This window comes from Nerophis lumbriciformis, linkage group LG05, assembly GCF_033978685.3.
Source record: "Nerophis lumbriciformis linkage group LG05, RoL_Nlum_v2.1, whole genome shotgun sequence".
Classification (NCBI taxonomy): Eukaryota; Metazoa; Chordata; class Actinopteri; order Syngnathiformes; family Syngnathidae; genus Nerophis; species Nerophis lumbriciformis.
In genome coordinates this window covers 1,412,704-1,435,000 of record NC_084552.2, presented here as the reverse complement: position 1 = coordinate 1,435,000, position 22,297 = coordinate 1,412,704, and the positions used below count along the sequence as shown (strand labels likewise).

The 22,297-nt window shown below is 45.5% G+C and overlaps 1 protein-coding gene across 1 annotated transcript in view; it reads left to right on the top strand.

The window, feature by feature from the left end:
- cntn1b (contactin 1b) overlaps positions 1-22,297 on the top strand; it is a 39,881-nt gene that overhangs the window by 1,607 nt on the left and 15,977 nt on the right. The window contains exons 3-13 of the mRNA XM_061961411.1: positions 151-186; positions 696-822; positions 8,732-8,913; positions 8,989-9,084; positions 9,154-9,366; positions 9,461-9,560; positions 13,280-13,464; positions 15,733-15,857; positions 15,923-16,040; positions 16,108-16,258; positions 16,334-16,461. Coding sequence (XP_061817395.1) covers positions 151-186; positions 696-822; positions 8,732-8,913; positions 8,989-9,084; positions 9,154-9,366; positions 9,461-9,560; positions 13,280-13,464; positions 15,733-15,857; positions 15,923-16,040; positions 16,108-16,258; positions 16,334-16,461 — 1,461 coding nt within the window. The remainder of the gene's footprint in view (positions 1-150; positions 187-695; positions 823-8,731; positions 8,914-8,988; positions 9,085-9,153; positions 9,367-9,460; positions 9,561-13,279; positions 13,465-15,732; positions 15,858-15,922; positions 16,041-16,107; positions 16,259-16,333; positions 16,462-22,297) is intronic.

Sequence of the window (22,297 nt, the reverse complement as noted above, 5' to 3'; positions counted from 1 at the left end):
GGTATGTTACTGTCACATGTCTCAGGTATGTCACATGTCTCAGGTATGTTACTGTCACATGTCTCGGGTATGTTACTGTCTCATGTGCAGTGTTTATGTTCATTGTTAAAAGGATGTCTCATAACATTTTGTTTGTTACGCCTCGTCTAGTGGCCGTCCTGTTTGGAGAGCCCAGGATTTTTGGAGGTAATATTTTTCACATTTTTATTTTAATGACATACAATATTTTTATTATAATGGATCATGATACTACCGGTGTATTTTTGTTTAAATATATATATATATATATATATATATATATATATATAGCGGTATAGCTTATAATTAATTATTTATAACCATATGTACATTATGGATTGATTGCAATGTTCTTTGTAGATTTATTTATTTACTTTGATTAAATGACATTATTTTGTGTTATTTTAAATTTGATTACATCATTCAAAAAATATTAATAAAGTAAAATGTATTTTTTTAAAAAACAACATTTCCTTTGTGGATCATTAAAGTTTGTCTAATTGTCGTTCACTTTGTTTCATATGGTCTTGTATTTATTTAAAATTCTTTATTATCAATATAATATGGATCTTGACACTATCGATTGATGTCTGTTATAGTTTTATTTATTTTATTTGAAAAATAATATTAATATTTTTGAAATAATATTCATTAATTCAATATTTTTGTCATATCAGAGGAAGCTACAGGCTATGGTCCCATCTTCGAGGAGGAGCCGGTGGACGTGGTCTACTCCGAGGACTCGCCTGACGGAAGGATCTCCATGAACTGCCGAGCTCGGGCAAACCCGCCGGCGTCGTACAGGTGCCCAAAACATAGCCCCGATATTAGGTACACCTGTACAAACCTTCCGTACATTCCAATAAAACAATAAAATAATAATAACAATAATTAATAAAAAAAATAAAACATAAAAAATAAAAAATAAAATAAATAATAATAAATAATAATAAATAAATAATAAAAAATACATAAATAAAAAATAACAATAATTCCAATAAAATAAAAGAATAGAAGTATTTGGCCATCCATCCAAATGATCAGAATCAGGTGTCCTAAAAATCAAGCACTTAGGCATGGAGACTGTTTCTACAAACAGGACAATTCTATGCTCCCAACTTTGTGGGAACAGTTTGAAGCAAGCCCCTTCCTCTTCCAACATGACAGTGCACCAGAGCACACAGCAAGGTCCATAAAGACACTTGACTGGCCTGCACAGAGTCCTGACCTGAACCCGATAGAACACCTTTGGGATGACTGAGAGCCAGGCCTTCTCCACCAACATCAGTGTGTGTGACCTCACCAATGCGCTTTTGGAAGAATGGTCAAAAATTCCTATAAACACACTCCGCAACCTTGTGGACAGCCTTCCCAGAAGAGTTGAAGCTGTAATAGCTGCAAAAGGTCATATTGAACCCTATGGGTTAGGACAGTGGTTCTCAAACTTTTTTTTGTCATCCCCCACTTTGGACAAGGGGGAGTTTTCAAGCCCCACCTGCCCCCATCGCCCCAACAGAGCGCTAATGCCCAGCTTTAACATTTTCAAATTTATTGAACATCAAGTCAATCAATCAATCAATCAATCTTTATTTATATAGCCCTAAATCACAAGTGTCTCAAAGGGCTGCACAAGCCACAACGACATCCTCGGTACAAAGCCCACATACGGGCAAGGAAAAACTCACCCCAGTGGGACGTCGATGTGAATGACTATGAGAAACCTTGGAGAGGACCGCATATGTGGGTAACCCCCCCCCTCTAGGGGAGACCGAAAGCAATGGATGTCGAGTGGGTCTGACATAATATTGTGAGAGTCCAGTCCATAGTGGATCCAACATAATAGTAAGAGTCCAGTCCATAGTGGGGCCAGCAGGACACCATCCCGAGCGGAGACGGGTCAGCAGCGTAGAGATGTTCCCAGCCGATGCACAGGCGAGCGGTCCACCCCGGGTCCCGACTCTGGACAGCCAGCACTTCATCCATGGCCACCGGACCTGTGCCCCCCCCCCCCCCCCCCCCCCCAAGGAAAAGGGGAGCAGAGGAGAAAAGAAAAGAAACGGCAGATCAACTGGTCTAACAGGGGGGCTATTTAAAGGCTAGAGTATACAAATGAGTTTTAAGATGGGACTTAAATGCTTCTACTGTTGTATACATTCAAACTCAATAACATAAAATAACATCAAGTTCAATAATAAATAAAATAACTGTGCAGCTGTGGTATAACTTGCATCAAGTTCAATAATAAATAAAATAACTTCCATCCAGTTCAATAACAAATAAAACAAAAGTGTTATAACTTGCATCAAGTTCAATAATAAATCAAAAAAGTGGTATAACTTGCATCCAGTTCAATAATAAATCAAAAAAAGTGTTATAACTTGCATCACGTTCAATAATAAATCAAAAAAAGTGTTATAACTTGCATCAAGTTCAATAATAAATCAAATAAAAGTGTTATAACTTGCATCAAGTTCAATATTATAATATTAATATTATATAATATTATATATATTATATTATATATATTATATTATTATATATATATATTATAATATTATAATATTATATTAATATTAATATAAAGCCTACAGTAAAAATAAGTACCGGTAATTTCCCTTTATTTATATAGCGGATTTCACAGACAGAATCACAAAGTGATTTACAGTGTGTATAGAAAATGAAAGCATAGTAAAAAAAATAATCTAAGAATATAATAATAAAAAAAAAAATTAAAGTGAAATTTCCTCCCGTTCCTCGCGCCCCACCTGTCATGTCTCTATTCCCCACCAGTGGGGCGCGCCCCACACTTTGAGAAACGCTGGGTTAGGAACATACTTGCCAACCCTCCCGATTATACCGGGAGACTCCCGAATTTCAGTGCCTCTCCCGAAAATCTCCCGGTGCAACCATTCTCCCGAATTTCTCCCGATTTCCACCCGGACAATTATATTTGGGGTGTGTCTTAAAGACACTGCCTTTAGGTAGATTTTTATATATGTCTCTGTTATCCATAGGTTTATCTATAACCCATAAAGTAGGCAAGCACGGAGCTATTTCACACAACATCCGGATTCCCATCATGCATTGCTTCAAAACTACGGCAAGTAGTAATGTCCAAAGAAGAAGAAGTACGCTTGCCAGTTCCAAAATGATTGGAAAAACTAATTTCAGTTCATCCAGGACAGCTGGAAGGGGAAGTGGTATGTTGCCTGCACATTTAGTAGATCAGATTTAGTAGATCAGTGGTACCGGTATGTTGCCTGCACATTTAGTAGATCAGATTTAGTAGATCAGTGGTATGTTGCCTGCACATTTAGTAGATCAGATTTAGTAGATCAGTGGTATGTTGCCTGCACATTTAGTAGATCAGACTTAGTAGATCAGTGGTATGTTGCCTGCACATTTAGTAGATCAGATTTAGTAGATCAGTGGTATGTTGCTTGCACATTTAGTAGATCAGATTTAGTAGATCAGTGGTATGTTGCCTGCACATTTAGTAGATCAGATTTAGTAGATCAGTGGTATGTTGCCTGCACATTTAGTAGATCAGATTTAGTAGATCAGTGGTATGTTGCCTGCACATTTAGTAGATCAGATTTAGTAGATCAGTGGTATGTTGCCTGCACATTTAGTAGATCAGATTTAGTAGATCAGTGGTATGTTGCCTGCACATTTAGTAGATCAGATTTAGTAGATCAGTGGTATGTTGCCTGCACATTTAGTAGATCAGTGGTATGTTGCCTGCACATTTAGTAGATCAGATTTAGTAGATCAGTGGTATGTTGCCTGCACATTTAGTAGATCAGATTTAGTAGATCAGTGGTATGTTGCCTGCACATTTAGTAGATCAGATTTAGTAGATCAGTGGTATGTTGCCTGCACATTTAGTAGATCAGATTTAGTAGCTCAGTGGTATGTTGCCTGCACATTTAGTAGATCAGATTTAGTAGATCAGTGGTATGTTGCCTGCACATTTAGTAGATCAGATTTAGTAGATCAGTGGTATGTTGCCTGCACATTTAGTAGATCAGATTTAGTAGATCAGTGGTATGTTGCCTGCACATTTAGTAGATCAGATTTAGTAGATCAGTGGTATGTTGCCTGCACATTTAGTAGATCAGATTTAGTAGATCAGTGGTATGTTGCCTGCACATTTAGTAGATCAGATTTAGTAGATCAGTGGTATGTTGCCTGCACATTTAGTAGATCAGATTTAGTAGATCAGTGGTATGTTGCCTGCACATTTAGTAGATCAGTGGTATGTTGCCTGCACATTTAGTAGATCAGTGGTATGTTGCCTGCACATTTAGTAGATGAGATTTAGTAGATCAGTGGTATGTTGCCTGCACATTTAGTAGATCAGACTTCTCCATTGAACACTTTGGCCGAATGGATAAACTCATTCATGCACGGATTATTTATATAGAAGAAATACTTGAAAATATATACACCCTTCGCTAACCTTCCCCACATCTCCCGAATTCGGAGGTCTCGAGGTTGGCAAGTTTGGTTAGGAATGGTGTGGCACTTCAAGTTCATATGTGAGTAAAGGCAGGTGGCCATGGATGAAGTGCTGGCTGTCCAGAGTCCGGACCTGGGGTGGACCGCTCGCCTGTGCATCGGTTGGGGACATCTCTGCGCTGCTGACCCGTCTCCGCTCGGGATGGTGTCCTGCTGGCCCCACTATGGACTGGACTGTCACTATTATGTTAGATCCACTATGGACTGGACTGTCACTATTATGTTAGATCCACTATGGACTGGACTGTCACTATTATGTTAGATCCACTATGGACTGGACTCTCACTATTATGTTAGATCCACTATGGACCGAACTCTCACTATTATGTTAGATCCACTATGGACTGGACTCTCACACTATTATGTTAGATCCACTATGGACTGGACTCTCACTATTATGTTAGATCCACTATGGACTGGATTTTCACAATATCACCTTAGATCCACTATGGACTGGACTCTTACTATTATGTTAGATCCACTATGGACTGGACTCTCACTATTATGTTAGATCCACTATGGACTGGACTCTCACTATTATGTTAGATCCACTATGGACTGGACTCTCACTATTATGTTAGATCCACTATGGACTGGACTCTCACAATATTATGTTCGATCCACTATGGACTGGACTCTCACTATTATGTTAGATCCACTATGGACTGGACTATCACTATTATGTTAGATCCACTATGGACTGGACTCTCACTATTATGTTAGATCCACTATGGACTGGACTATCACTATTATGTTAGATCCACTATGGACTGGACTCTCACTATTATGTTAGATCCACTATGGACTGGACTCTCATTATTATGTTAGATCCACTATGGACTGGACTCTCACTATTATGTTACATCCACTATGGACTGGACTCTCACTATTATGTTAGATCCACTATGGACTGGACTCTCACTATTATGTTAGATCCACTATGGACTGGACTCTCACTATTATGTTAGATCCAGTATGGACTGGACTCTCACTATTATGTTAGATCCACTATGGACTGGACTCTCACTATTATGTTAGATCCACTATGGACTGGACTCTCACTATTATGTTAGATCCACTATGGACTGGACTCTCATTATTATCTTAGATCCACTATGGACTGGACTCTCACTATTATGTTAGATCCACTATGGACTGGACTCTCACACTAGTATGTTAGATCCACTATGGACTGGACTCTCACTATTATGTTAGATCCACTATGGACTGGACTCTCACACTATTATGTTAGATCCATTATGGACTGGACTCTCACTATTATGTTAGATCCACTATGGACTGGACTCTCACACTATTATATTAGATCCACTATGGACTGGACTCTCACGCTACTATGTTAGATCCACTATGGACTGAACTTTCACAATATTATGTTAGATCCACTATGGACTGGACTCTCACTATTATGTTAGATCCACTATGGACTGGACTCTCATTATTATCTTAGATCCACTATGGACTGGACTCTCACACTATTATGTTAGATCCACTATGGACTGGACTCTCACACTATTATGTTAGATCCACTATGGACTGGACTCTCACTATTATGTTAGATCCACTATGGACTGGACTCTCATTATTATCTTAGATCCACTATGGACTGGACTCTCACACTATTATGTTAGATCCACTATGGACTGGACTCTCACACTATTATGTTAGATCCACTATGGACAGGACTCTCACTATTATGTTAGATCCACTATGGACTGGACTTTGACTATTATGTTAGATCCACTATGGATTGGACTTTCACAATATTATGTTAGATCCACTATGGACTGGACTCTCACTATTATGTTAGATCCACTATGGACTGGACTCTCATTATTATCTTAGATCCACTATGGACTGGACTCTCACTATTATGTTAGATCCACTATGAACTGGACTCTCACTATTATGTTGGATCCACTATGGACTGGACTCTCACTATTATGTTAGATCCACTATGAACTGGACTCTCACTATTATGTTAGATCCACTATGGACTGGACTCTCACTGTTATGTTAGATCCACTATGGACTGGACTCTCACTATTATATTAGATCCACTATGGACTGGACTCTCACTATAATGTTAGATCCACTATGGACTGGACTCTCACTATAATGTTAGATCCACTATGGACTGGACTCTCACACTATTATGTTGGATCCACTATGGACTGGACTCTCACTATTATGTTAGATCCACTATGGACTGGACTCTCACAATATTATGTTAGATCCACTATGAACTGGACTCTCACTATTATGTTGGATCCACTATGGACTGGACTCTCACTATTATGTTAGATCCACTATGGACTGGACTCTCACTATTATGTTAGATCCACTATGAACTGGACTCTCACTATTATGATAGATCCACTATGGACTGGACTCTCACTATTATGTTAGATCCACTATGGACTGGACTCTCACTATTATGTTAGATCCACTATGGACTGGACTCTCACAATATTATGTTCGATCCACTATGGACTGGACTCTCACAATATTATGTTAGATCCACTATGAACTGGACTCTCACTATTATGTTAGATCCACTATGGACTGGACTCTCATTATTATGTTAGATCCACTATGGACTGGACTATCACTATTATGTTAGATCCACTATGGACTGGACTCTCACACTATTATGTTAGATCCACTATGGACTGGACTTTCATTATTATCTTAGATCCACTATGGACTGGACTCTCATTATTATCTTAGATCCACTATGTACTGGACTCTCACAATATTATGTTCGATCCACTATGGACTGGACTCTCACTATTATGTTAGATCCACTATGGACTGGACTTTCACTGTTATGTTAGATCCACTATGGACTGGACTCTCACTATTATATTAGATCCACTATGGACTGGACTCTCACACTATTATGTTGGATCCACTATGGACTGGACTCTCACTATTATGTTAGATCCACTATGGACTGGACTCTCACTATTATGTTAGATCCACTATGGACTGAACTCTCACTATTATGTTAGATCCACTATGGACTGGACTCTCACTATTATGTTAGATCCACTATGGACTGAACTCTCACTATTATGTTAGATCCACTATGGACTGGACTCTCACTATTATGTTAGATCCACTATGGACTGGACTCTCACTATTATGTTAGATCCACTATGGACTGGACTCTCACTATTATGTTAGATCCACTATGGACTGGACTTTCACAATATTATGTTAGATCCACTATGGACTGAACTCTCACTATCATGTTAGATCCACTATGGACTGGACTCTCACTATTATGTTAGATCCACTATGGACTGGACTCTCACTATTATGTTAGATCCACTATGGACTGCACTCTCACACTATTATGTTAGATCCACTATGGACTGGACTCTCACTATTATGTTAGATCCACTATGGACTGGACTCTCACTATTATGTTAGATCCACTATGGACTGAACTCTCACTATTATGTTAGATCCACTATGGACTGGACTCTCACTATTATGTTAGATCCACTATGGACTGGACTCTCACTATTATGTTAGATCCACTATGGACTGGACTCTCACTATTATGTTAGATCCACTATGGACTGGACTTTCACAATATTATGTTAGATCCACTATGGACTGAACTCTCACTATCATGTTAGATCCACTATGGACTGGACTCTCACTATTATGTTAGATCCACTATGGACTGGACTCTTACTATTATGTTAGATCCACTATGGACTGGACTCTCACAATATTATGTTCGATCCACTATGGACTGGACTCTCACGCTACTATGTTAGATCCACTATGGACTGGACTCTCACTATTATGTTAGATCCACTATGGACTGGACTCTTACTATTATGTTAGATCCACTATGGACTGGACTTTCACACTATTATGTTAGATCCACTATGGACTGGACTTTCACACTATTATGTTAGATCCACTATGGACTGGACTTTCACAATATTATGCTAGACCCACTCGACGTCCATTGCATCCGGTCTCCCCTAGAGGGGAGGTCACCCACATCTGCGGTTTCTCATAGTCATTCACATCGACGTCCCACTGGGTTGGGAGTTTTTCCTTGCCCCGATGTGGGCTCTGAACCAGGGATGTCGTGATTTCGGGCTGTATAAATAAACATCGATGGATTGAAGTCGCTGTGGTCCTGCAGGTGGCGCCGTGACAACTGGGAGATAAAACTGATGGAGCAGCCGCACGAGCACTACAGCCTGGTGGGCGGAAACCTGGTCATCAGCAACCCCCGGCAGAAGAAGCACGCCGGCACGTACATCTGCGTGGCCCGGAACATCTACGGCACCGTCATCAGCAAGGAGGCCCGGGTCAAGTTCGGATGTGAGTCCCCGAAGAACCCGTCCGTGTCGTTTTTTCTCCCCGCCCGAGATTGAACGTCTTCTTCTTTTGCCGAAGTCGTGGAGGAGTTCCCTCAGGAGGAGAGAGAGCCGGTTCACGTGAAGGAAGGACAAGGAGCCGTCCTGCTGTGTGCGCCTCCCAAAACCTGGCCAGGTGCGCGCGGTCTCGTCGTTTAGCGGACTGGCGCTCGTCAGCCTCACGCGTGTCCCGCCTGTCCTTCAGAGGAGGTGAGCTACCGCTGGATCTTCAACGAGTTCCCCGTCTTCCTCGACCCGGACCGCCGCCGCTTCGTCTCGCAGAGGACGGGCAACTTGTACATCGCCAAGGTGGAGGCCCGGGACGCCGGCAACTACTCCTGCTTCGTCTCCAGTCCCGTCGTGGGCAAGAGCGTCTTCTCCAAGTTCATCCCGCTCGTCCCTCTGCCGCCGGATGACGGTTTGTGAGCCTTCGCCCGTGAAGGCGCCCGTGAAGGCCACCGTGCCTTCGACGTCTAAACACCTGTGTGTGTGTGTGTGTGTGTGTGCCGCAGGTGAGGAGAGAAAATACCCAGCGGACATCAGGGTGAAGTTTGGAGACACCACGGCCTTGCTGGCCTCCAACATCACGCTGGAGTGCTTCGCGCTTGGCAAGTAAGAAACACTCTTTGAGCCGTCTCTGCTGGTCACTGGTGTCTGTGGGAGTGAGTGAGTGATAGGAAGAAAAGCTCAGACTTGCTCAGGGAGACATTGTTTGGCGCCCCCCTGTTGGTTTTCATGTGTCCATTGCTATACCCAACACATTACATCAAGCATGTCTCTACGTCAAGTCACTAGACTGTGTGTGACTGGAAGAAAAGCCTGGACGAATGTGTTTGGCGTCACCTGTTGCTTTGCATGTATAAATCTCTGGGCTATATGACGACCCGACGCCCAACACTTTTTGTCAAGCATCTCTCTAAGTCAATGGTGTGTGTGTGTGACTGGCAGAAAAGCTCTGACACAGTCAGGATTAAGTCGTTTGGCGCCCCTTGTTGTTTTCATGTGTACATCTCTACACCCAACACTTTTCATCAAGCGTGTCTTTACGTCAATTGTGTGTGACTGGAAGAAAAGCTCCGGCACAGTGAGGACGAATTTGTTTGGCGTCCCCTGTTGCTTTGCTTTGTAGGCTGTATGACGACCCAACGCATTTCTCCAAGTCCCTGGTGTGTGTGACTGGAAGAAAAGCTCTGACACAGTCAGGATTAAGTCATTTGGCGCCCCTTATTGGTTTTCATGTGTACATCTCTACGGCCAACACTTTACATCAAGCGTTTCTCTACGTCCCTTCAAGTCACTAGATTGTGTGTGACTGGAAGAAAAGCTTGGACGAATTTGTTTGGCGTCACCTGTTAATTTGCATGTATACATCTCTGGGCTATATGACGACTCGACACCCAACACTTTTTGTCAAGCGCGTCTCTGCATCTCTCCAAGTCAATGGTGTGTGTGACTGGAAGAAAAGCTCTGACACAGTCAGGATTAAGTCATTTGGCGCCCCTTGTTGGTTTTCATGTGTACATCTCTACACCCAACACCTTTCATCAAGCGTGTCCCTACGTCTCTTCAAGTCACTCGATTGTGTGTGACTGGAAGAAAAGCTTGGACGAATTTGTTTGGCGTCACCTGTTAATTTGCATGTATACATCTCTGGGCTATATGACGACTCGACACCCAACACTTTTTGTCAAGCGCGTCTCTGCATCTCTCCAAGTCAATGGTGTGTGTGACTGGAAGAAAAGCTCTGACACAGTCAGGATTAAGTCATTTGGCGCCCCTTGTTGGTTTTCATGTGTACATCTCTACACCCAACACCTTTCATCAAGCGTGTCCCTACGTCTCTTCAAGTCACTCGATTGTGTGTGACTGGAAGAAAAGCCTGGACGAATTTGTTTGGCGTCACCTGTTGCTTTGTATGTATACATCTCTGGGCTATATGACGACCCGACGCCCAACACTTTTTGTCAAGCATCTCTCCAAGTCAATGGTGTGTGTGTGACTGGCAGAAAAGCTCTGACACAGTCAGGATTAAGTCGTTTGGCGCCCCTTGTTGGTTTTCATGTGTACATCTCTACGGCCAACACTTTTCATCGAGCGTGTCTCTACGTCCCTTCAAGTCACTAGATTGTGTGTGACTGGAAGAAAAGCTTGGACGAATCTGTTTGGCGTCACCTGTTGCTTTGCATGTATAAATCTCTGGGCTATATGACGACCCGACGCCCAACACTTTTTGTCAAGCATCTCTCCAAGTCAATGGTGTGTGTGTGACTGGAAGAAAAGCTCTGACACAGTCAGGATGAATTTTATTGGCATCACCTGCTGCTTTGCATGTATGAATCTCTGTAGGCTATATGACGACCCAACGCCCAAAACCTTTTTTTTTTTTCAAGCGCGTCACTGTATCTCTCGGAGGCACTAGTGTGTGTGTGTGTGACTGGAAGAAAAGCTCTGACACAGTCAGGATTAGGTCGTTTAGCGCCCCTTGTTTGTTTTTATGTGTACATCTCTACACCCAACACTTTTCATCAAGCGTGTCTCTACGTTCCTTCAAGTCACTAGACTGTGTGTGACTGGAAGAAAAGCTCGGACAAATTTGTTTGGCGTCACCTGTTGCTTTGTATGTATACATTTCTGGGCTATATGACGACCCGACGCCCAACACTTTTTGTCAAGCATCTCTCCAAGTCAGTGGTGTGTGTGTGACTGGAAGAAAAGCTCTGACACAGTCAGGATTAAGTCGTTTGGCGCCCCTTGTTGGTTTTCATGCGTACATTTCTATGCCCAACACATTGCATCAAGCGTATCTCTACGTCCCTTCAAGTCACTAGATTGTGTGTGACTGGAAGAAAAGCTCGGGACACAGCGAGGATGAATTTGTTTGGTGTCACCTGTTGCTTTGCATGCATAAATCTCTCCAGGCTATATGACGACCCAACGCCCAAAACCTTTTTTTTTTCAAGCGCGTCACTGTATCTCTCCAAGGCACTGGTGTGTGTGTGACGGGAAGAAAAGCTCTGACACAGTCAGGATTAAGTCGTTTAGCGCCCCTTGTTTGTTTTTATGTGTACTTCTCTACACCCAACACTTTTCATCAAGCGTGTCTCTACGTCCCATCAAGTCACTAGATTGTGTGTGACTGGAAGAAAAGCTTGGACGAATTTGTTTGGCGTCACCTGTTGCTTTGCATGTATAAATCTCTGGGCTATATGACGACCCGACGCCCGACACTTTTTGTCAAGCGCGTCTCTCCAAGTCAATGGTGTGTGTGTGACAGGAAGAAAAGCTCCGACACAGTCAGGATTAAGTCGTTTGGCGCCCCTTGTTGGTTTTCATGCGTACATTTCCATGCCCAACCCATTGCATCAAGCGTATCTCTACGTCCCTTCAAGTCACTAGATTGTGTGTGACTGGAAGAAAAGCTCGGACACAGCGAGGATGAATTTGTTTGGTGTCACCTGTTGCTTTGCATGCATAAATCTCTCCAGGCTATATGACGACCCAACGCCCAAAACCTTTTTTTTTTTTTCAAGCGCGTCACTGTATCTCTCCGAGGCACTGGTGCGTGTGTGACGGGAAGAAAAGCTCTGACACAGTCAGGATTAAGTCATTTGGCGCCCCCTGTTGGTTTTCATGTGTACATCTCTACGCCCAATACTTTTCATCAAGCGTGTCTCTACGTCCCTTCAAGTCACTAGATTGTGTGTGACTGGAAGAAAAGCTTGGACGAATTTGTTTGGCGTCACCTGTTGCTTTGCATGTATAAATCTCTGGGCCATATGACGACCCGACGCCCGACACTTTTTGTCAAGCGCGTCTCCCCAAGTCAATGGTGTGTGAGTGACAGGAAAAAAAAGCTCCGGCTCACTCGAAGATACGTTTTTTGCCGCTATCTGTAGACTTGCATGTATACATGTACATAACAATGTATAAGACACACCCCTTTTTTAATCCCTTACATTTTTTTGTGTGGGCTCTTTGCAACTCCCTAGGGTTCTGGTGTGTGTATGGAAGAAAAGCTCTGACTCGCTTAGTTATTTGTGGCCATCTGTTGCTTTCCATGTATGAATCTCCATCATAGACTTTTTACAAGCAACTCTCCATGTCACTCGCGTGTTTGTGTGAGAGTGATGGGAAGAAAAGCTCAGACTCAATAAGGAATATGTCATTTGACCGAAGCTGTTGGTTTGCATGTATAAGTCTGGAGAATATAAGACAACTAAACTTTTTTTTTTTTCCCAGGAAAAAAACAACTGATGTTCTGTCCGTAGCCACAAGAGGGCACATTTGCTCAAGTGGGTTTTTACCCCCCAACTCCTACTTTTTTGTTGCAGTCCTGTCCCTCACATTGTGTGGAGAAAAGTGGACCACACCGATCTTCCAGCCAATCATGAGATCAGCGAGTCAGGCGCTGTCCTGCACCTCTACAACATCCAGTATGAAGACGTGGGGAGTTACGAGTGCGAGGCCATCAACACCAAAGGGAAAGACTGGCACAAGGCCTGGGTTTACGTGGAGTGTAAGTCAACACACGTCACAATGATGTTTTCACCCGAATATAAGACCACTCATATTTGAAATCCATCCATCCATCCATCTTCTTCCGCTTATCCGAGGTCGGGTCGCGGGGGCAGCAGCCTAAGCAGGGAAGCCCAGACTTCCCTCTCCCCAGCCACTTCGTCCAGCTCCTCCCGGGGGTTCCCGAGGCGTTCCCAGGCCAGCCGGGAGACATAGTCTTCCCTGGGTCTTCCCCGGGGCCTCCTACCGGTCGGACGTGCCCGAAACACCTTCCTAGGGAGGCGTTCGGGTGGCATCCTGACCAGATGCCCGAACCACCTCATCTGGCTCCTCTCCATGTGGAGGAGCAGCGGCTTTACTTTGAGCTCCCCCCGGATGACAGAGCTTCTCAACCTATCTCTAAGGGAGAGCCCCGCCACCCGGCAGAGGAAACTCATTTCGGCCGCTTGTACCCGTGATCTTGTCCTTTCGGTCATAACCCAAAGCTCATGACCATAGGTGAGGATGGGAACGTAGATCGACCGGTAAATCGAGAGCTTTGCCTTCCGGCTCAGCTCCTTCTTCACCACAACGGATCGATACAGCGTCCGCATTACTGAAGACGCCGCACCGATCCGCCTGTCCATCTCATGATCCACTCTTCCCCCACTCGTGAACAAGACTCCGAGGTACTTGAACTCCTCCACTTGGGGCAAGATCTCCTCCCCAACCCGGAGATGGCACTCCACCCTTTTCCGGGAGAGAACCATGGACTCGGACTTGGAGGTGCTGATTCCCATCCCAGTCGCTTCACACTGGCTGTCTTGGTTGACAAGACTCTGCAACATCGCGTGGACATCGGGGGCGGTACCTCTGGATTGGCAGACCGGAGTGGTGGTTCCTCTCTTTAAGAAGGGGAACCGGAGGGTGTGTTCTAACTATCGTGGGATCACACTCCTCAGCCTTCCCGGTAAGGTCTATTCAGGTGTACTGGAGAGGAGGCTACGCCGGATAGTCCAACCTCGGATTCAGGAGGAACAGTGTGGTTTTCGTCCTGGTCGTGGAACTGTGGACCAGCTCTATACTCTCGGCAGGGTCCTTGAGGGTGCATGGGAGTTTGCCCAACCAGTCTACATGTGTTTTGTGGACTTGGAGAAGGCATTCGACCGTGTCCCTCGGGAAGTCCTGTGGGGAGTGCTCAGAGAGTATGGGGTATCGGACTGTCTGATTGTGGCAGTCCGCTCCCTGTATGCTCAGTGCCAGAGCTTGGTCCGCATTGCCGGCAGTAAGTCGGACACGTTTCCAGTGAGGGTTGGACTCCGCCAAGGCTGCCCTTTGTCACCCATTCTGTCCATAACTTTTATGGACAGAATTTCTAGGCGCAGTCAAGGCGTTGAGGGGATCTGGTTTGGTGGCTGCAGGATTAGGTCTCTGCTTTTTGCAGATGATGTGGTCCTGATGGCTTCATCTGGCCAGGATCTTCAGCTCTCACTGGATCGGTTCGCAGCCGAGTGTGAAGCGACTGGGATGAGAATCAGCACCTCCAAGTCCGAGTCCATGGTTCTCGCCCGGAAAAGGGTGGAGTGCCATCTCCGGGTTGGGGAGGAGATCTTGCCCCAAGTGGAGGAGTTCAAGTATCTCGGAGTCTTGTTCACGAGTGAGGGAAGAGTGGATGGTGAGATCGACAGGCGGATCGGTGCGGCGTCTTCAGTAATGCGGACGCTGTATCGATCCGTTGTGGTGAAGAAGGAGCTGAGCCGGAAGGCAAAGCTCTCAATTTACCGGTCGATCTACGTTCCCATCCTCACCTATGGTCATGTGCTGTGGGTTATGACCGAAAGGACAAGATCACGGGTACAAGCGGCCCAAATGAGTTTCCTCCGCCGGGTGGCGGGGCTCTCCCTTAGAGATAGGGTGAGAAGCTCTGCCATCCGGGGGGAGCTCAAAGTAAAGCCGCTGCTCCTCCACATGGAGAGGAGCCAGATGAGGTGGTTCGGGCATCTGGTCAGGATGCCACCCGAACGCCTCCCTAGGGAGGTGTTTAGGGCACGTCCGACCGGTAGGAGGCCGCGGGGAAGACCCAGGACACGTTGGGAAGACTATGTCTCCCGGCTGGCCTGGGAACGCCTCGGGGTCCCACAGGAAGAGCTGGACGAAGTGGCTGGGGAGAGGGAAGTCTGGGCTTCCCTGCTTAAGCTGCTGCCCCCGCGACCCGACCTCGGATAAGCGGAAGAAGATGGATGGATGGATGGACAATATATTGAACACGGTGATGTCTGTTGTCGTGCAGCTGCTCCAGAGTGGGCAGAAACCATCAACAACACCCAAATGGACATCGGTTCAGAGCACACCATGCGCTGTGTTGCATCAGGGAAGCCTTTCCCATTCATCCGTTGGTACAAAAATGGCTACATGGTGAGTATCCAGCGACTCTTTCAGCCATGTTGGCAGCCTTTAACTGCATGTTTGTGTTTTCCCAGTTCGGCAAAGGCGAGTTGAAGTTTTCCAGCTTGACGTTCGATCACTCCGGCATGTACCAGTGCATAGCGGAGAACTACTGGGGCATCAAATACGCCAACGCTGAGCTGAGAGTGATTGGTGGGTGCGCGCATAAAAGCATTCGGCTAACTTGTCTTCGTCTTCTACTGAAGTTTTTCCTCTTCAGCCTGTGCTCCGACTTTTGAGTTCAACCCCCTGAAGAAGCAGCTCCTGGGGGCCAAAGACGGCCGCGTGGTGATAGAGTGCAAACCCAGAGCGGCGCCCAGGCCTCGCTTCACGTGGACCAAAGACAAAGAGCTGCTCTTCAACAACTCGCGGTGCAGTAAAACCTGTCACCCGTGCTTTTTTTAATACGTCGTCTTTATTTCACCTCTGCTGCGCTCTTCCTGCAGCATCTCCATCATGTTTGATGGCACTCTGGAGATTCTCAACGCCACCATAAATGATGAAGGTTCCTACACGTGCTTTGCTGAGAACGACAGAGGAAAGTCCAACAGTTCTGGTTACCTCACCATCACAGGTCAGTCTGTAGTTTTGATTACCGTATTTTTCAGACGCACAGCCTATGAGCGGGTCTTTTTTCATACAAAAGGCACATCGGATTATAAGGCGCATTAAAGGGGTCATATTATGATTTCCATCCATCCATCCATCTTCTTCCGCTTATCCGAGGTCGGGTCGCGGGGGCAGCAGCCTAAGCAGGGAAGCCCAGACTTCCCTCTCCCCAGCCACTTCGTCCAGCTCCTCCCGGGGGATCCCGAGGCGTTCCCAGGCCAGCCGGGAGACATAGTCTTCCCAACGTGTCCTGGGTCTTCCCCGTGGCCTCCTACCGGTCGGACGTGCCCTAAACACCTCCCGAGGGAGGCGATCGGGTGGCATCCTGACCAGATGCCCGAACCACCTCATCTGGCTCCTCTCGATGTGGAGGAGCAGCGGCTTTACTTTGAGCTCCCCCCGGATGGCAGAGCTTCTCACCCTATCTCTAAGAGAGAGCCCCGCCAGCCGGCGGAGGAAACTCATTTCGGCCGCTTGTACCCGTGATCTTGTCCTTTCGGTCATAACCCAAAGCTCATGACCATAGGTGAGGATGGGAACGTAGATCGACCGGTAAATTGAGAGCTTTGCCTTCCGGCTCAGCTCCTTCTTCACCACAACGGATCGATACAGCGTCCACATTACTGAAGACGCCGCACCGATCCGCCTGTCGATCTCACGATCCACTCTTCCCTCACACGTGAACAAGACTCCGAGGTACTTGAACTCCTCCACTTGGGGCAGGGTCTCCTCCCCAACCCGAAGATGGCATTCCACCCTTTTCCGGGCGAGAACCATGGACTCGGACTTGGAGGTGCTGATTCTCATCCCAGTCGCTTCACACTCGGCTGCGAACCGATCCAGTGAGAGCTGAAGATCCTGGCCAGATGAAGCTATCAGGACCACATCATCTGCAAAAAGCAGAGACCTAATCCTGTAGCCACCAAACCAGATCCCCTCAACGCCTTGACTGCACCTAGAAATTCTGTCCATAAAAGTTATGAACAGAATCGGTGACAAAGGGCAGCCTTGGCGGAGTCCAACCCTCACTGGAAACGTGTCCGACTTACTGCCGGCAATGCGGACCAAGCTCTGACACTGATCATACAGGGAGCGGACCGCCAAAATCAGACAGTCCGATACCCCATAGTCTCTGAGCACTCCCCACAGGACTTCCCGAGGGACACGGTCGAATGCCTTCTCCAAGTCCACAAAACACATGTAGACTGGTTGGGCAAACTCCCATGCACCCTCAAGGACCCTGCCGAGAGTATAGAGCTGGTCCACAGTTCCACGACCAAGACGAAAACCACACTGTTCCTCCTGAATCCGAGGTTGGACTATCCGGCGTAGCCTCCTCTCCAGTACACCTGAATAGACCTTACCGGGAAGGCTGAGAAGTGTGATCCCACGATAGTTAGAACACACCCTCCGGTTCCCCTTCTTAAAGAGAGGAACCACCACCCCGGTCTGCCAATCCAGAGGTACCGCCCCCGATGTCCACGCGATGCTGCAGAGTCTTGTCAACCAAGACAGCCCCACAGCATCCAGAGCCTTAAGGAACTCTGGGCGGATCTCATCCACCCCCGGGGCCTTGCCACCGAGGAGCTTTTTAACTACCTCGGCAACCTCAGCCCCAGAAATAGAAGAGCCCACCACAGATTCACCAGGCACTGCTTCCTCATAGGAAGACGTGTTGGTGGGATTGAGGAGGTCTTCGAAGTATTCTCTCCACCGATCCACAACATCCGCAGTCGAGGTCAGCAGAACACCATCCTCACCATACACGGTGTTGATAGTGCACTGCTTCCCCTTCCTGAGGCGGCGGATGGTGGTCCAGAATCGCTTCGAAGCCGTCCGGAAGTCGTTTTCCATGGCTTCCCCGAACTCCTCCCATGTCCGAGTTTTTGCCTCCGCAACCGCTGAAGCCGCACACCGCTTGGCCTGTCGGTACCTGTCCGCTGCCTCAGGAGTCCTATGAGCCAAAAGAACCCGATAGGACTCCTTCTTCAGCTTGACGGCATCCCTCACCGCCGGTGTCAGGCAGTCTCCCATCCAAGTACTAACCAGGCCCGACCCGGCTTAGCTTCCGAGATCTGACGAGATCAGGCGTGCTCAGGGTAGTATGGCCGTAAGCCATATTATGATTTTTGTTTTGTTTTTTTTTGTTAAAAAAAAACAAAACAATCATATTATGATTTTTTTTTTTCTAAATTTAAAACACTATCTTGTGGTCTACATAACATGTGGTGGTGGTTCTTTGGTGAAAGTGTTGCATAGATGATGTTTTACAGACCATTTTCAAGTAGCTTTCTGAGCATCTCTTCAGAATGCGTCGTTCTGTCGGCGGTCTTGCCTGCGTCGCTCACCTTCGACGGCGTCTTCTCCCCGTCATCTTTGTTGTAGCGGTGTAGCGTGCAAGGACGGGCGTGGAAGAAGCGTCAAAAGATGGAGCTAACTGTTTAAATGACATTCAGACTTTACTTAAAGGGGAACATTATCACCAGACCTATGTAAGCGTCAATATATACCTTGATGTTGCAGAAAAAAGACCATATATTTTTTTGACCGATTTCCGAACTCTAAATGGGTGAATTTTGGCGAATTAAACGCCTTTCTAATATTCGCTCTCGGAGCGATGACGTCACAACGTGGCGTCACATCGGGAAGCAATCCGCCATTTTCTCAAACACCGAGTCAAATCAGCTCTGTTATTTTCCGTTTTTTTCGACTGTTTTCCGTACCTTGGAGACATCATGCCTCGTCGGTGTGTTGTCGGAGGGTGTAACAACACCAACAGGGACGGATTCAAGTTGCACCAGTGGCCCAAAGATGCCAAAGTGGCAAGAAATTGGACGTTTGTTCCGCACACTTTACCGACGAAAGCTATGCTACGACAGAGATGGCAAGAATGTGTGGATATCCTGCGACACTAAAAGCAGGTGCATTTTGTTGCGTTTTGGACCAGTTGTTCCTCCCAGGGAATTCAAGTCACAATTCGCTCCCAAGTTCTTTCCGACACTTAAAGCTGAGTTGAAAAACCACCAGAGACAGAATAGGTATTTTGTTGTATATTCTCAAAGCTTTGCCAATATACATTTTGAGACCAGTCTAACCCTCGAACATTCTATTGCGCCTCCCAAAATGGTCTGTCTTCTCGATCCCACCACCCTCTCTCTCGTCCCCTCCCTAGCCATAATACAAGCACAACGTCTCCCTAGCCATAATACATTCCAAAGAACTCAAGGTTAACACACACAGTATACTTGCTGACAGAGCATCAAGAGAAGAAATGGAAAACACGAGCTGTTTTCAAATATGACAAAGAAATGGAAGAAGTACAACTTAAATTCGGATATATGTAAATATCTGCCTCCGACAATTCCCCCTTCAGATCTTCTAAAAAGATCTTTATCACTAGTACAACACTTCTAAAATACGCCCCTCTTTGAGCAAGCTAGTAAAAAATTAAAAGCATAGTTACATGGGGGATAAACGGATGGAATCTATGTCAATGTCGTCACTCATACAGGGAAGGAAACTAGCATTTCTCGAAAGTCACCACTTTACCTGACCCCCATCAGTGACATAGCAAGCCCCTCAACAGCATCACGAGTCAGGTTGGTCAGTCTCAACATAAAATAATAAAGTCAAAGAAATCTGCCGCCAGACCCCCATTGAATCTGCCGGAGTGTGTGAGCAATTCAGGGACAAAGGACCTCGGTAGCACGGCAAGCAATGGCGGCAGTTTGTTCCTGCAGACGAGCGAGCTAAACCCCCTATCGACCCTAGCTTCCCTGGCCTGCTGACATCAACTCCAAAACTGGACACATCAGCTTTCAGGAAAAGAGCGCGGATGAGGGTATGTCTACAGAATATATTAATTGATGAAAACTGGGCTGTCTGCACTCTCAAAGTGCATGTTGTTGCCAAATGTATTTCATATTCTGTAAACCTAGTTCATAGTTGTTAGTTTCCTTTAATGCCAAACAAACACATACCAATCGTTGGTTAGAAGGCGATCGCCGAATTCGTCCTCGCTTTCTTCCGTGTCGCGTCGTTTTCGTGGGTTTCGCTTGCATACGGTTCAAACCGATATGGCTCAATAGCTTCAGTTTCTTCTTCAATTTGGTTTTCGCTACCTGCCTCCACACTACAACCATCCGTTTCAATACATGCGTAATCTGTTGAATCGCTTAAGTCGCTGAAATCCGAGTCTGAATCCGAGCTAATGTCGCAATAGCTTGCTGTTCTATGCGCCATGTTTGTTTGTGTCGGCATCACTATGTGACGTCACAGGAAAATGGACGGGTGTATATAACGATGGTTAAAATCAGGCAATTTGAAGCTTTTTTTAGGGATACTGCGTGATGGGTAAAATTTTGAAAAAAACTTCGAAAAATATAATAAGCCACTGGGAACTGATTTTTAATGGTTTTAACCCTTCTGAAATTGTGATAATGTTCCCCTTTAAATCAATAACAGAGCAGCATCTTCTCATCTGTGGTTTAATAATGCAACATCAACGCCGTTTCGTAAAGTTTCGTGGGTGAATAATGTAAACCCACTACAGTTTTTAGCGCTTTGATAGCTAGTCTACTGACAGATTAAGTAAGAACTTTACGCTACTTCATATTAGAAAGATGAATGCCACATAAGAAGGTAGAGAAAAGGAAGCTTATGACTACAATTACGGACGCGCGCAGATTTTCAGGACTTATGCAGATCCCAAATACACATCAGCAGGTACCAGAAGGTAAGAAAAGTTGGTGTTGCATAATATTGCTAATAGGTGCCATTTTGCGGTCCTTATACACACACACCATAATAATTTCCCGTATATGTTTAATGCGCCGACAATCCAAGCGGTGCGGCTTCATAGCTTACCGAAGTCGTACTAAAAACATTTTGACAGATTTTTGAGCACAGTGTCTAATGTTCTGTATTCTCAATGGAACATTTAAAGTTTTGGTGTCGTTTACTGCCATCATAGTGCAGTCTACAGGTATCTCTTATGTATGACTGCCATCTACTGGTCACACTTATCATTACACCATGTACCAAATAAAATTGCTTCGAGGTCAGTAAGCACAACCAGAATTATGCTGTACATTAGGCGCACCAGGTTATAAGGCGCACTGTCGATTTTTGAGAAAATGAAAGGATTTTAAGTGGCCGCTTATTGTCCGAAAAATACAGTACCGTATTTTCCGCACCATAAGGCGCCCTGGGTTAAAAGCCGCGCCTTCAATGAACGGCATATTTCAAACCTTTGTCCACCTATAAGCCGCCCCGTGTTGTAAGCCGCATCTAACTGCGCTAAAGGAATGTCAAAAAAACAGTCAGATAGGTCAGTCAAACTTTAATAATATATTAAAAACCAGCGTTCTAACAACTCTGTTCACTCCCAAAATGTACGCAAATGTGCAATCACAAACATACGTATATCGACATGGACAGAGCTGCTTGAAAAAAGCCACCCGGCCTCTTCGCGTAAACTTAAACTTACCTTAACCACTCGCTCATCTTTTCTTCATCCATCCCTTCGAGTTAGCTTTTATGATGACGCCGGCTGGAAAGGTCTCTTTTGGCAAGGTCTTCCTTTTGAATATCACCATGGGTGGAAGTTTCTGGCCATTAGCATGGCAAGCTAGAACCACAGTGAAGGATGACTTCTCATTCCCTGTGGTGCGAATATTCACCGTACGTGCTCCCGTTGTATCCACAGTGCGGTTCACAGGAATATCAGTTGCTGTGAAATACGGTAGTAATCCGTGTGCGGATGGAGAGATTGCGTCTTTTCATGAACCGGATCCTTGTCG